General features: G+C 37.0%; 1 protein-coding gene across 1 annotated transcript in view; it reads right to left on the bottom strand.

The window, feature by feature from the left end:
* The window catches only part of NYAP2 (neuronal tyrosine-phosphorylated phosphoinositide-3-kinase adaptor 2), a gene marked incomplete at its 3' end in the record, with an annotated part of 158,684 nt that overhangs the window by 37,648 nt on the left and 104,156 nt on the right, over positions 1–16,880 (bottom strand). The window contains exon 3 of the mRNA XM_081956377.1: positions 5,799–6,896. Within this exon, the coding sequence (XP_081812503.1) occupies positions 5,799–6,896 (1,098 nt within the window). The remainder of the gene's footprint in view (positions 1–5,798; positions 6,897–16,880) is intronic.

Below are 16,880 nucleotides of genomic sequence, written 5' to 3' on the forward strand. Positions count from 1 at the left end.
GAGAGCAAAACAAATCTCCAGCTGCTTCCTACTGTGCTTTCCTGTCACCTAGATACTTTATATGTGACACTCAATCTTTGAGTGGATTCTTAGATTTTCCCAATTCCTATTCCCTGCCATGTGCTATCCCAACTCTTCTCTATTTATAAACTAAGCCAGCTGTGGCTGCTACTGACTCTGCCTTATCAGTCCACCATTATTTATATCAAGTAGCAACATCCCCTCCTCAAAGAACTTAAGAGTACTTAAGTTGGATTGCCATTTTCTTATATCTACAATACATTATAAATGACCATTGTAATGGAATAACAAGAACAGCTCTTTCATATATAATGCAGTTTGATTATAATGTTGAGGAACTTTTGAATTCATTAACAAATTGGCAAAGATCTACATAGCAGCTGCAAATCAAATTTGCAATTCAATAACACCCAGATGCATACATATTTAAGGAAAAATGCTGCTCTATAAACTGATAGTTAGTGTGGCCAACAACATAGACTTAGATTGGGGTATCTTTGATCCAGTTTCCTGCTATATCACAAAATTATTTGGGTGAGCTTAGATCAGTCAAACTTTTCCAGATCAATCCAATGAAATAAAATTAGGGTTTTTTTCAAGTCTTATCTGAAGCTGCATCTTCACTACATAAAGATAGATAGTGAAAAGTAGAAAGCATTTCAAAAAGATAGGTGGCATTGGACCCATATCTTTTGGGGGGATAACATTTTTTACCACATTGTTGGAATTATCTAACTTCAGTGCTCTTTACATTATTTTCATTTCTTCTTTTTTATTGTTGTAAGCCTCCTAGAGTATCCCCAGGGCAAGATAGATGGCAAATAAATTTAACAAACAAATAAATTAGTTAGAACAATTAATCAATGGAACAACTTGCCTCTATAACTTGTGAATGCTCCATCACTGGACGTTTTAAGAAGATGTTCGCTCTCACAGAGAGGGACTCCTCCGGGTGCCGTCCACCAAGCAATGCCAGAGGGCGGCGCCGAGGGGCAGGGCCTTCTCTGTGATGGGCCCAGCCCTCTGGAATGACCTCCCCCCCGACATTAGGACAACAACCGATCTCCGCTCCTTCCGCACAAAACTCAAGACCCACCTGTTCCAACTAGCCGGCCTGGCCTGAATTATAGCTATTCTAATCCCTCTGGATAAAATTTTAAATTAGGTTTGACTTTGGGTGTTTTAATTGTTTTTTAATTGCTTTTTGCTGTTTTTAATTAATTGATTATTTATTTATTATGTGTTGTATAATGCTTTTTGTATATCTCCTCCTTGTTATTTATTGTTGTGTAGTAAATTGTACGCCGCCCCGAGTCCCTTGGTGGAAAGGGTGCGGCATATAAAATGGATTAATAAATAAAATAAATAAATAAATGTTGGATATTCATTTGTCTGAAGTGGTGTAGAGTTTCCTGCCTAAGCAGGGGGTTGGACTAGAAGACCTTCAAGGTCCCTTCCAACGCGATTATTCTAATTTATATTCTAAATGGCAAAAAAACTGTTAAAAAGGAGCATGTCCTCATGGCGAAAGTGATATGAGAGAACTAAGGTGTTGGCCAATTAGAGGCATTTTACCCAAGCAAACCTGAAGTTGATGCTGTCTAAAAATGATAAAATACATTGACAGTGGAACCAGTTCCGTTCAGTGCTTCTGTACTGTATGTGATGAGCACAAGTTTTAACAACAAGTGGGTTAAATATTTATCAAAGCTCATTCTGGTTTAACAGTTTTTTTGCGAGGTATATTCAAACAATATGCCAGCTGGATAGGCAGAATCAGCTGATTACCTCAACATGTTATTGTTGTTATTGTTGTTGTTATTGTTTGTAACTGTTTACAATGATTATTCCAGTGAAATCCTGGAATAATTACTTTGTAATAATTTTTCCAAATTTGTAGCTCTTTAGTTGTTGTTGTTTTTTTGCTGGGGTGGTGGGGGCAGGGAGGGGCACTCATGTTTTACTCCTAAATCAGGGATGACTATTAGGCCATCATATCTTTGAGGATTGAGAACTGAGATATTAATTAACATTAATATTTCATCATCACTGATACAATGTATGTATTTTACATAAAGTATGTTTTCAGTGATACAAATGGAAGATTGAAAGTGATTAATTTCATTTATAGATGTAGCTATTCCTATCCATAAAAATGACAAAAATAAGTTATGCAAAAGCTAAAATGTTCAGACTAGAATTCTGAAGTCAAGGTCATAAGACCCCTCCCCTAAAATCCTAGTCTATAGGGAATTATTATTTGCAGACATTTTCCAATCAGCTGCCAGTGCATACAAAATAATGGAATCAGCTTAGCTAGTAAAATCCTCAGCACATGTTTGCTCTTAATGCAGTAATGGAACAATGTGAATGCATGAATAGGGAACTTGAGAGTCACAAGTATAGAAATAGATGATTATGGTAAGGCTATGGCTTGGGGAAAAAAGAACTTGGGGGGGGTAATGTACTAATTATGGCATAGGGTACTACATGTTACTCAAAATAAGGGGCAAATCTGCTGATCGACATTGTAATGCAAGCAAAGCAATATTAATAGACATTGATAAGGTAATATGAGACCTAAGAGATGTTGATTTAAGCTAGACTTATGGGGAAATACCTATAAAAACTGTACTGTTACATAAGTGCTCTTTGCACAGACTTAGTGGGCGTGATCCCCCGTGTCCTTTTTCTGTGAAGAATAAAGCTTTTGCAAATCTCCATCTAGGTCTGTGGTTTATTGGGCATTGCACAGTGAACAGAACTACTTCATGGGACAACAATTTAATGAGGAAAATCTTATTATCTGACTTGTGAGAGACACTACATGGTACAAAGAATTAACAAATGAATACTAAACCATTTCAAATGTAACTTAAGCTTGTTTTGCAAGAAAGGTATGCACCTAATGGGGGGAAAATGTATTTTACTGTTTGAGTGGAGTTTTTTTTTTCTGTCTTAAAAAATGTATGTGGAGACTGATGACTGTTTAAAAATGAATATAGGACAAAGGAAAGTCTCATATTTCAATTAAATCTCTGTTTATTTTGAGAGTTTTAAATTGTGAGTTTGCTTTAAAGAGTTTTAAATTAATACATTGGATATTGCTGTAATATAATCAAAAGACATTTTATTAGCAATGGATTTGTGTTTTCCAATTAATAAAAACTATTTTGGTAACATTTTATGTCATATATACTTCATCATTTCTTTGCTACCTCACTCTAATTATTTATAGTTATTGTGATATGCTTCTTTATCTATCTATCACTTTTATACACACACACACACACATACACACAAATTGCTTTGTTATTATTCATTATTCTAAATCCAGATTTGATTGCATCCCACAAAATCACAAATCTGGTATTGTTTTCTACTAATTGTTTTGCATTTTAATCTCAACACACACACAAATGAAGCATGATTTTTTTTTACATGGTGGACTGCAAGCTGCCAAGTTACTGTACAAAGATGTAATATTTTTCTATGACATATTTTTCAGTAACTCATTCTTTCAGTTTGACTCTCTCTTCTCGTACACTTCAATATAAGATAACCAATTCCCACAGCACTATTCCAACATTCCTTCTCATCACATGGTTGAGTTGGTTGAGTGCATCTTAACATAATAAGAGTTAAAAGGGACCTTGGAGTTCTTCTAGTCCAACCCCTTGTTCAGGAGGAAACCCTGTATCATTTCAGACAAGTGGTTGTCCAATCTCTTCTTAAAAACTTTCAACTTCTGGGACAAGCCATTCACTAATTGATTGTTCTAACTGTTAAGAAATTTCTCCTTACTTCTAGGTTGGTTCTCTCCTTGATTAGGTGCCATCTATTTCTCTTGTTCTGCCTTTGGTGCTTTGGAACACTGCTATCATGTCACTGCTTCTCCCTCTTTTCATTAAACTAGACATATCCAATTGCTGCAATCATTCTTCATATGTTTTACCTTCTAATTCCCTAATCATCTTTGTTGCTTCTCTTTGTACTCTTTCTAGAGTCTCAGCATCAACCAAAACTGGATGCAGTTTGATTTTGTGATAGGAAGAATAAGTTACAATATCTTCATCACCACTTAAAAAGAAAATCAGTAGTTGGTGAGATATAATAAACCTCAGTTTGAAGCATTCAAATGACAGTACTAAGTTAGGTCACCAAACTATCCCATATGAAATTGTGAGACAACTTTCTTACATTTACAGAAGTGTAAAGAACAGGAGTGAGAAATTTATAAAAGAGAAAGACGTGGCTTTATAATACATAAATCTTTTAAAATTTGGCTGCCATTCTACAAAGAACACCAAAATGAACAGTTCATTGGGCTCAGCATGTTTTCTATGCTATTTTTTCTAGTCCAAAAGGCGTACTTTATTGCTGGTTGCTTTTTAAACTACAGAATTAGAAAATAAAATCTCAAAAATATGTCTGGGCTCTACTGCCTTCAAGATAGCTCAAAGTCATTCATAAATGGTTTTATAGGATCTCCAGGGAATAGTATATCAGACATACTTACTTTGTAATTCTATTAAAGACTTAGTATTCAATTCCTATCTGCACTTTATTCATTTTTCCAACAATCTGTACCAGAACTCTCTCTGACATGGAGAAGATAATCAGAAACAATATAATATGAAAGACTGGGGTCCTTTTTATGCTTGCTGTGTTCTTTGTGTATTCCTGCTTTCTTTCAAATTAACTCTTCCCCCCACCCCAATCTAATCTGATTTTGAGGACCTCCAAATCTAAAGAAGCAATTAAGCCCCAAGCCATTTAAGGAAGCCAGTCCTTAAATTTATTTACTTATTTATTTGCTAAAAAGCATCCTAAGATGCAATTGTCTCTTTTCATGGTTTCATTAAAGTCGGGGTTTAAATTTATATCTAAAACCACAAGAAGAAAACAAGGAAAGATGACAGTTTACTGATGGTAACTCAGTACCTGCTTAATATTTCAAAACAGGTCTGGCAATCCTTCAAAAAAAAAACCTCTGCTTATACAGTAAGTTAAGCTTCATGATTGATTAGATGTGTAGGGCCCTGCTGCTTTCTCTGATTTGCTGTGCATGACAGTGTAAATCCACAGAAGCCAGGTTTTGATCAAGATCACTTGCATAGATAATTTCCACCCACCCTTTGCTTTCAAAAGCCCTGCCAGTATTAGGCAAATTGTGTGTGTGTGTGTTTTAAACATCTATGTTTTAAAAAAACAAACTTGGCTTAGAAACATTTTTAATGTTTTGAATATTTTATTTGTTACTCATTCTTTTCCAGCTCCTTCTTGTACTTGGATTACATGTGTGGACATGTATTTATGGAATTCCCATTGATGGTGGCCATAATTTGTACCATAGGTTATGTGTTTTGTAGTTGAAACTGACCTGCAATTGTTTGTAAATAATATATTATATCAATGTTCAGAAATCATGTTTATGAATTTAGAGAAAATTCTTGAAAAGCATGGTTTTTTAAAAAAAATACTCACCATTTGATAATATATCAAAAACATGATTTTTTTTTCATTTTAACATGCGCCAAATTATTTCATTGCTACTGGAATTCAGTAGGGAAATATCTGCATTAAGGGCGAACAAATTGCTGAATTTCTGTAAGTTTTAATTTATATCACAATCTATGTCCAACCTTCATTTTTGGATTATTAGAAATTCAGTTCATGTTAGAAAGGGGTATCAATATGCATGTAAGATACAAGTTTCGCTGTTGTATATTTCATAGAAAAACAATTATTTGAAAATAATAATAAGTAACACTTACTTTCTGCAGGCTCTTTAGATTTTCTTCCACTGGAAGATTTCCTCAGTAGGCTTCGTCCTGAGGTAAAAAGGCTGGTTAATTCCTCCAGAGGACTAGTTGGTGTTCTAGAACGTGAAGTACTCTGTGATGATGACCCGTAGGTATTGACAGAGGCATTTATCATTTTCCCTCCTTCATGCAATATGTTTCTGGCAGTAGAATGAGGCACTGATGGAGAACTTCTTGAGAGACTTCCTGAATGTACAGAATCATAAGGAGGAGGTCTTTTGAGACTTAAAGGAGTAAGTGACCGACCCATACTCACGGGAGAGGGAGAGGCTGAGTGGCTTTTGGAATAGCCATGGGGAGACTGTGTTCTGTATAGGGTAGAAGGATGAGGAGGTGAAGAGGAGTGTCCTGGAGTGCTAGTTACATGAGAAGCTGTCTGGTCTTTCTCTAGTTTTTGATGACTTGGAGTATGAGGTGGCAGTGAGGATGGAGAAGCTCCAGTTTGCTGTTTAATATAACACACATTTTCCAGTACGGGAAGCTTTGTGACTTCCAATGGTGTTAAAGGAGATTCATCAGAATTTGGGGAACATTGCACTGGTGCAGGTGGGAATACCAAGAGTGGTGGTCTATGAGAAAGCAAATTTGGAAATGGTGGTGGGATGTCACAAATCAGACCTTTGGGAGTGGATGGCACTGAGGACTTGGTGAAATCAAGGTCAGGCACTGTGGGAGTAGCACACTGAGAGGAACAGCTGTGATGGTCAAACTCACATGGACACTTTGAATCTTGGCCTCCATCCTCAAAGATAGGATATTTCATTTCTTCATATACTGCCTCATTTTGATCTTCCTCATCTTTTTTGAAGTCTCTTAATATATTTCCAACCATTTCAATATAAACTGGCTCTTCTTCCTCTGTATCCAGAGCAGGACTGCTGACTTGAGTCAAAGAAGCATCTCTACTTAGCACAGACTTTATGGAGCCATGCTTTTTGATATAAGTTTCGTCAAAAGATGCACTTAGTTGAGTGTTTGGATTCCGCTTTGGCTTTGGGGGAGGAACCTTCTTTGTGTATTCATCACTGTGAGGCCTTGGCTTGGTGGATACTATAAGGCAAAGACAATACACATTAATCAGAAAATTAATAAAAAACATTGTGAATTTTCAAAATACTTGTTGGAAAATGCCTATTCTGTTTTCATGACTGATTCTTTATGTAAGTTCTCCAGAACTAACTTGTGTGCAGAAATATATATTTCATGAAACATGATGGAAATAACTCACCAAGTTCACTGATTGCTGAAATGTTTAGTCAAAAATGATATTGCCTGTTCATACTTTATGAACATAAGAATAATCATATGGGATCATCCATGGTATCTAATCCAGCATTCTGTTCTACACTGAACAAGCAATGGAAAGAATACATGCACTTAAGATCAAGTCTGGCTCATGCCAATTCCCCCCCCCCCTCCACCCGTGGCACCCTACTCCCCCTCCCCTGGTAATGATTTAAAGTTCATGTTAAAACTGGAGAACATAAAAACCTAACAAAAGTGATGTTGTTGTCTTGCTATTTGAATTTTCCCATTTTTTTTTCTCAATAAGGCACAGGGAACATCATGAACATGGCCCTAAATAGCCTACTTTTAGGGAAGTGAATGCAATTTTATCCGTAGAATGACCTAATTGTACATGTATTTTTCAAATATTTCCAAATCTTTTCCACTCATAACCTATGTTGATGGGCTAAATTAGTATCTAAATACATTTTACTATATCCACATGCAGTTAACCAAAGGAATTGTTCAATCAGGGTCAGCTTTATGGCAGAAATAGAGATTAACCGGGCAGGCCATTGTTTTTACGTTAGACACATGGGACGAATTTGGGCAAAATCAGCATAAATTTGAAAGTAAATGGAAAGGCTAAATGAGAATCAAGATTTTGTAGCAGGCATTGGTCTTTTGTTACCATGAGACTATGCTTTTTCCTGAGGAAAAAGATGTTTCACTTCTCATCCAAGAAGCTGTTTGATGAGAGTTAGAACTGATGAAACTTCTTGAATAAGAAGCAAAACACCTTCTTCCTCAAGGGAAAAAACATAGTCCAGTTGCCTTTTGAAAAAGCACCTTTGAAACAGCCATGACCTGGATAACGGAGAATCTCCATAGACATTAGAACATCACCTTTTCTCCTATGCAAAATATATGGAAAAAACAGATGACTTTCTTATGTGAGTCTAAACTATGGTGATATTCAACTACTGGACTCAGCCAAGACTTAATTTATGCCCAAACAAATCAGATAAGTGGGCAATTAGTCTTCATTCAACTCCCACAGGTTTGGATTTCATAAAATGGAAATTAGAGCAATCTTGATGCAGAATTTGATATAAGATAAATGACTACATAAATGTTTTAAATAAAAAAGAAATAGAAAGAAAGAAAGAAAGAAAGAAAGAAAGAAAGAAAGAAAGAAAGAAAGAAAGAAAGAAAGAAAGAAAGAAAAAAGTAAGGAAACTTGACTGCTGTCTGAAACACATTTCCAGTTCATGGAGTTTTCTATACTACGCAATAAACAGCATGGCTTAATAAGTAAGCTTTCTTTACATGTCACATGCCTCCTTCTAAGAAAGGTTGTATGAAATGACCTTCAGGTTTATCCAAATCTGTACCTCTCCATTCTTTGAAAAGGTCCTTCCTTTCTTTAGCTCCCCTCAGCTTGCCATTTAAGCATTATCTTAAATGCTTTATAGCATGTTGAAGATAGAATGGTTTGAAATGCACTGTGGTAGCACCTGGCATTTCCTCACCTGGTGTACAATGTCATTTTATGCCACGCACAGAAAATGCAATACTGTCAGTAGCATAAAGGTTAGCTGATTGTATCACCATGCTTAATATAAAAGATCACTGAATAAAATAAACATTCTTCCTTCATGTCATGTTATTAGACTCATATTCCTTTTGTGAATGAAAATATGAAGACCTTTAATTAAACAAAAGAAAAAAGAAAAGAAAAATGCCCCTTTTTCTTCTAGGGAGACTGGGATATAAATATTTTATAATTTGTTTGTTTGTTTGTTTGTTTTATTGGATTTATATGCCGCCCTTCTCCCAAAGGACTCAGGGGGGCGTACAACATTAAAAAACACACTTTTAATTTATTTTAAAAGACCTGTGATAGCCTTTTACTGTTATTTAAGCTCTATAGGAATAGTAATATTAGGAAGAACAGAGGGAAAGCAGAAAGAGGGACAAGGGAGCATCTCTTATTTGGAAAAATGTAGTCACATGCTAATGAGAAGGGAAATTGGGGCATTGCCCTAAAAAGGAGCTTTAAAAAGACAGATACGGTAAAAAGGGAGAGAAAGAAGGTACATAATCTTCTGGGATGAACTTGACTTCTGATTCCTATTTTCTCAAGGACCCCTTCCTTTTTCACTTGGGGATTATATTAGTTGAGATATCAAAATTTGTTTGGCTTGTCTTGGCATAATTCTTCTTGAAGAAATATGTATCGTGCTTTGATTCCAAAATTCAGTATTCCTTGAGTTGATTCTCACAGAGATGTGCCTGGGGCAAGGATCTGATTTGAGGGCTAAGGCTGGTAAACATGGGAGGTTCAGTAACATGCTCCTAAATTAGTTGAGGTATCCCAATAAGATATTCACAGGGGCTGTGAATATCTGTAAAAAAACAACAACCCCAAAACCTGTGAATTTCTATGCTCCTGTTGAAACAGGACACAGCAATATTATCAGTTTGTTGGTGATACAGATCTTTATATCTCAAAGCCAAACCAAACTGGAGCTCCTATGATCCTTTGCCCCAAGAATAGTCTCCCTAACAAAATCTTCAGTTCTCCATTTTTTTGAAATAAAGAATGAAGAATCCATCAGGTAATGTTTCTCAGTTGCACCCCAACCCAAGAGCAATCTTATGAGTAGTATTCTGAAACAGATAAATTGGAATTGTTCTGAAAGGCATTGGAAAATTGAGGAGTTACTCTCTATTTGCTATTTCTGCATTATTTTTTATTCTTGCTTTAATATTTGATTTTCATCACTATAGTATGCTCTTCATACATTGTTGCATGTTTAAACTGTGTAGGTTGCAGTATATAAATGAAACAAACAAACAAACAAACAAACAAACAAAGAACTACAGCAATTCTGCACACAGCAATCATGGTAACAAATTATGAAATGTTAATGATATTAGTAAGCAACGTTTCTGCACATTTCTGAAAACTTAGCATGGATGGTTCAACTGTGTATATGAGATTTTCTGTATGTGTCTCTTTGTAGGATATTTAGTGTCCTATTGGCAATGAAACAGTGAAACAATGAAACAGAGAGATGGCAATCTCTTTGACTGAAAAAAACATGCAATGTTGTGTTAATACTTTGACATTTCAGTAAAGGGCAATATTCTTTCCATGCTAGCACAAAAATTCCCATGAATAACCCACCCTAGTCAATAGCCATGTTTAATGATAAGTCACACTCTCCATGGTTTTCTTTTAGATATAAATACCTATCCAAGATGATTCCTGCCAAATTTCAGCAAGAATCTGTGGAGTGAAGAATAAACATAAATAAGTCAATAGTCACCCCTGCACTAACATGTTTGCAAAATACCAATTTTGCAAAACACCAACTTTCTTAAGTATATATATCTACATTCATGAATAGACCATATATCTGAAATAAATGCTCCTTTCTCCCAACTATACAAAAACAATACTGAGTTCATATTACTTTCTTGCAATATGTTTTTTTAATTGTACATTTTGTATAATTCATTATTAAATAAAGTACAGCCAGACGGCTGTCTGCAAACTCCAATAATGAAACTAAAGCTTCAATATTGCATTTTGCAATAAAATTAAAAACTCCTGATGCTTGGAAAAATTGGAGGCAATTGAAAAATAGACTGACAGAACACCAAGTGACCCAAGCAGGAGCTTATAAGAACACAAAAAATAGTTTTTCCAGATACTCCTGAAAAAAATTGTGTTTCACATTATGAAATACAATCCCATCCAGACTGGAACTGGGATTCTAGCTTAAAGAATGGTAGCATTCAAACTTTGCTCTTGTCATCTTTAATCCAGATAGAATTTTCTACATCTTTCCTTTTTTTACAAAAATGGTTTTACTACGTACATTGTTCTATGTGTATAGAAGGGTTAGAGACATGGGGAATATGAGCCCCACATACCTATGTTTAAAAGTTAATGTATAATTTGGGTCCAAATTTATTCAGAAAATTTCATGCAAAGGAAAAAGGTGTTATATTCCACAAGTTGCAGTAGCACCAGTGGTGGGTTCCTATCGGTTTGGCAACCTGGATCACTGGAACAGGCAGTGACCCAGATCTGCCAAGCCCCCCCCCCCAATCCGGTTCTCCTGGTTGCACCTAGGCACCACCATCTTGTTTTTTGCTTCTGTGCATAACATTTTTTTTTGCATTGTGCATGAGCGGGATCGCATCCTACCTCATACATCCCTGCGACCAATTCGCTCCCACAGGGAGGGACTCCTCCGGGTGCTGTCCACTAAGCAATGCCAACGGGCGGCGCCCAGGAGTAGAGCCTTCTCTGTGATGGGCCCAACCCTCTGGAATGACCTCCCCCCCCCCGATATCAGAACCACTACCGACCTCCGCTCCTTCCGACAGAAACTCAAGACCCACCTGTTCCAATTAGCTGGCCTGGCCCATTTATAGTCCCATTTTATATCTCCTGGCAAACATTTTATTCTGGGATAGTTTTTTAGGGGTAGTTTTTAATGCATTTTTTAAATTTTTTAAATTTTAAATTTGAACTTTAACTATTATTGTACAGTAAATTATATGTTACCTCCTCCAGCCACATCTTTACCTATCTCTATATTTATATTTATGTATATTTATTGTGTTTTTAACATGACTGTACACCGCCCCGAGTCCCTTCTGGGAGAGGGCGCGGTCTATAAATTAAATAAAAGTTAAAAGTTAAAGTTAAAACCTGCAGCGTATAGTGCAGCCATGAGTGAACCAGCTATGAGCGAACCAGCAGTTGTGACTGCCGGAAGCCACCCTGCTGAAATGAATGAAACTGGTACATATGGAGGTGTGCCATAAGAAGCACAGAAATAAATTGGCTGTTATAAAACTACCAATATCCTCAATGGTTGACCACAATCAAGCCCAGAATTATGGTTGTAACTCATGCCAGTCACTAAGCAGTCACCATGTGATCACACCTGATTTTACAATCTTTTTAATGGTAATCATTAAGCAAATATGGACATCACTTGAGGAAATAAAAAGAAGTCAAAGTTTTAAGGTGAGATAGAGGAATAAAGGAGTCAGACAATTTAATTTAATTAATGTAACTTTTAAAATTTAGGCATCATCCATCTCCAAACTCTAGGATAGGGTTGTCAAACTCATGGATGCATCACATGCTGGCCATGCCCACACCCGGGTTAGTGAAGGGGAAAAAAAATCCCAATATGTCATGTGATGCTGCCATGATGACATGAGCTTGACATCCCTGCTCTAAGAGGTATATGTTAGGTAAGCTCCCCATTAAGAGAGTGAGTATGTGCAGAGAAGCATGCTGGGCCCATAACCAGTATTAGGTAAGCTCCCCTTTAGGAGAGCGAATGTGCAGAGAAGCATAATGAGAGTGGTGTGGAAGAACACGCACAAACCAGCATACAGGGACACCGAATAGTAAAAGTAATAGTATTTTACTTATGTGGAAAATAGAGGTATTCAGAGTTCAATTTACACATGGTTCAGTCAGTCAGTTATCAATGTTCTCAGTTAAGGAGTGATCCATCGAACACAGTCCAGTATCATATAATCAGTTCAGCACACAAAGTCGCTAACAGTAGCAAAACTCACAGTAACTCACGATACATCTACAAGCAGTATCTACCGATCAGCATCTAACAAACAGAAAGCTAACAGTCATTCTGGCTCCATCTTATGGCTGCTTGAGGTAACAGCAACCAATCCCATTATAGCAGTACTTAAAGAAACAGTACTACTCTCATGGCTTATATATTGCTGACCCAACCGTTAGCTTACATTCCTAACAGTATACAATAAGACCAAACAGAATAGCAAATACAATATAATGTTTATTAAAAAATGGAATGAAAAGGAAAGAACAAGAGCTAATTCCAAGTCTGGATAACAACCATGACACCCTCAGACAAATCTGACAGGGGGCCTAACCATTCTAACCCTAATTAATTTAAAATTACAAAAGGGAAATGAGAGACAAAGCATTCCTGTTGGAGTGCCAGGAAGGTGACTCACGAGTAAGAGATAACGGGAGACTTTACAAGGCTTTCCCCAGCATTATGTCCTGCCGGCAAGTCTGCTTGCACCTTGAGAAAATTCTGTCCATGAAGGAAATGAACCCAATGCTATCTGGAGAGTTAACTTAAGCCAAGGAAGTGAGGAGCACAACAGTGTGTGATCCATGGGTGAGGAGTGGATCAGCAGTGGAATAACCAATGAGTAGCACACTTAGATTTAGGTTGATGCTATCAGAAAGATGCAAGATAAATTGACTCAAAAATGAAGAGAAGAAATGGACAAGACAACAAGGTTGTTGAATTGTGTGTTTGTGTTTGGGGTTTAAAATGTCCTGACCTTTAAAGAGCTGCTTGGCTGTGCATGACAGGGATAGGCTATATTCCCCCCCCCCCCAAAAAAAATCTAAGTGGGGCACTCATTTCTATTGAGTTCAATAGCTTTTGTTCTTATTTATGTATTTCATCTGGATGTCAATTGCATATCCCTATGATTATTTTTAGACAATAAGATTATTCAGACTTTGATACTGAGATCAAGAAAGTCAGTTAAGTTTGTTCATAACAAGACATGACTTGAGTGGAGAAAATACTTCTGAGATGCCCTGCTGGTGAGAGAGTTAGCAGAATGAGTTGAAGGAAGTTTGGATAGGAATTAGAAAAGAAACTACTGAGCCCAGGTGTTTGGAAGTTTCTCTGGGGGATACAATTTTCTTGAACTCAGAACTGCTACTATGTGATTAAACAGGGCAACCCAAAGAACCAGAAAAATAAGTGCAACATTTTTTTTTATCCTAGCAAACATACAAACTCTCTTTAAGCATCCAGGGGTTCAGGGTTGAAAAGAGCTTTGGGTTGCTCCAGCTGAGCTAGCTGTAAGTAAATTTAACTATAAGGCATTTTTCAAAGGAGATATTTTGGAGTTCAAAGGAACAGCAGAGTTTTCAAAGAAAAATGTGGCTTCTGTAGTTTAATGTAGATACTATACTTATCTGTTATCAGAAATCAGGGTCGCACTTATTGGGTGAGTGGAAATATGAAATTGCATTCTGCTATTTCTTTTCATGATTATAGTGTATAAGGGGAAAGGACAATTAAAAGAAAAATAACAGGTTTGCCATTTTCTATTCTGCCTCAGCTATTTACCAGCTTTTGGAACTACTACAGAGATAATCTGCTGTGCAGTTCAACTCAGGAATAAGTACATAGAACAAGGGGCAATTAAACAGCTACTCTAAACCAGAACACCTTAATTCTTTGTTTTTCTTAAAAGCCCAATAAAATACTAGTAATAATCATGAAAGGCAAGAGTTACTGTTTTCCTTGCCTTCTACTGCCATCTAACAGCAATTTCGGAGTTTTGATGCCCAGATGGGGAAGCATCTTAATCATGCCTGATATGATGACTTGGGGCACAGCACGAAAGCAACACAACCAGAGAACAGGTCTAGCTCCCCTTTATTGCTCCAACTGTGCCCCCAAACATTCCCACATTCACTGCAAGTCCTGGAGCAAAGCTCTCACATGCACCTTCAGAAGCCTCTGGCTGCAAGTAGTCCAGTAAGTCAGGTTAACCAAACAGCAACCAGGGCCAGCAGTCTAATAAGCCAGGTTAATAAAATATTAATCAGGGCTAGGAGTCCAATAAGCCGGGTTAGCTAAACAGTAACCAGAGCAAGAAGTTCAGCGAAGCAGGCAAACTGGCAAGTCCTACAAGACATAGTACAGCAATCTCCAGGCTTTGGCAAGATGCCACAAATTCAGTGCTTGTTCCTGACAAATGCCCCTTCCACTGGCACCTCCTTACATCTCAGTCCCCAGGTGTGGCTTCTGAAAGGGGGAGGGGCACTCTCCTCCCCCTACTGATTCAATCTGCATTGATCTCGCCTTCTCTATTCCCTCCTTGCTCTCGGATCAGGAGGAGGTAGTCCTTGCTCTTCTCCTGAGCTCTCCCTATCTGCAGGCCTTACTAATTCAGAAAAGCCTTGCCTGGACTAACTCTGCTCTTCCCCAGTTACCTCCAAAGCCAACGGAGCCGGCCTCTCCATCTGTGTCAGTTCTTGTTCCAGCTCATCTTCCCCTGCAGATTCAGACTCTGACTGGGGCATGACACATGAAAAGCAGCTCCCAACAGGGCTTCTTTTAGTACTTCACCAAACATTCTAGGTTGGCTGTTCAATCTTATGTGTTGATAGGACATATCCTTCCTCTGATATGTTTAGGTTATATGAAACTGGCTTCAGCTTTCTCTTAATTAAATGCTGCCTTTAGAGTTGTTTAGATTTATTGCATTTATTTAATACAATATTGGCATTCCTTTTTTTTTACATTGTCCTAAGTAGTATTTGTTTTAAGATAAGTAATGTATCCTTAAAGTATTAGTAAATAGATAGGAAGGAAGAACTACCATGTTTGTTCTCATGGAGAGAGAAAATAATTCCTAAAATTGTTAAAAACAATAATTCTGCCTGTGAGGTAGGTAGGTAGGTGTGTGTGTGTGTGTGTGTGTGTGTGTGTGTGAGAGAGAGAGAGAGAGAGAGAGAGAGAGAGAGAGAGAGAGAGAGAGAGGGAGGGAAGGAGAGAGGGAGGGAGGGAGGGAGGGAGACTCATATATGTAGAATATGAACTCTAGCTGATCTTTGAATTCTATGAAAGTAAATTGCTAATTATATAATCATCAACATGGGGGTTATAGTGAGCTAGAAGAAAAATGTATAAGGGTTTCTCATGATAACATCCAGGATTGAAAGTCAGGTAAGCTTTGCTATTTGTTTCACAGAGACACAAAGGAGTAGATGCAGTTGCTTTCCTACTAAACTGAGAGATCTAGACCAGAGATCTAGACTCGTATTGTCACAGCATCATCACATGACATATCGTGACTTTTGTCCCCTTCACTAAATCGGGCATGGGCGTGGCCAGTGTCTATTCTAAACTGACTGATATTTTGTATTAAATCAGCATTTTGTTTATAGTGAACTGATTTATTAACCCTTTTGGCAACATTCCTTGGAAATTAGAAAACCAGAATTAGATTAGAAATTAGAAAATGAAAATCAGAAAAAAAAAAATGTAAGGAATTTTTTTACAATACTCAGTTTCTTCTTTTTAAGATTAGTTTAACATTTATTTATTTATCAAATTTATTGACTGCCCATCTTATCACAGGGTAACTCTGGGCATGGACATACATCCTTCCACATACATGCATATAATTTCTGCCAAATTTCAGTGCTAAAATCTTAGAAAGGCCTAGAAACCACAAAAATAAGGTTGACAAAACAAGTGCATTTTTGGAACCTGCCCAAGAAAGTATCTACATTTTTAGGTCCTGGAGATCTGCAGAAAAACAGTTTAGAGTGCAAAACCATTATCATTATTGAGAGTTATCCTGCAGTAAAATGATCGTCTAATAAATTTAATAAATAAAATAATAAATAAAATAAAGACTGCTTAGGAGTAATTATAAAATATTGTGCCTTCCTAACTCCATATCTACTTTGTTGATCTTGGGACAAAATTCTGGAGCTAATCAGAAGCACTGCTAATATCCCTTTGAATCTACAGTACATGGTGAGTCTCTGCAAATCAGGACGTTTTACTAAGGGCAGTAGGGGAAGTGGCAATCAGAATTGTGGCCATGGCTTCATTACTGAAACCCCATCCCATCCTGCATATCATCTTGACTTTTTTTTTTAAAAAAAAACCCTCTCCTGCAGATGTTTCTGCAAGTACCCTTCTATATTTAATGGTGTAAGTAAAACTGCTT

Source organism: Natrix helvetica (genome assembly GCF_964273705.1).
Source record: "Natrix helvetica genome assembly, chromosome: 5".
In the NCBI taxonomy this organism is placed as follows: Eukaryota; Metazoa; Chordata; class Lepidosauria; order Squamata; family Natricidae; genus Natrix; species Natrix helvetica.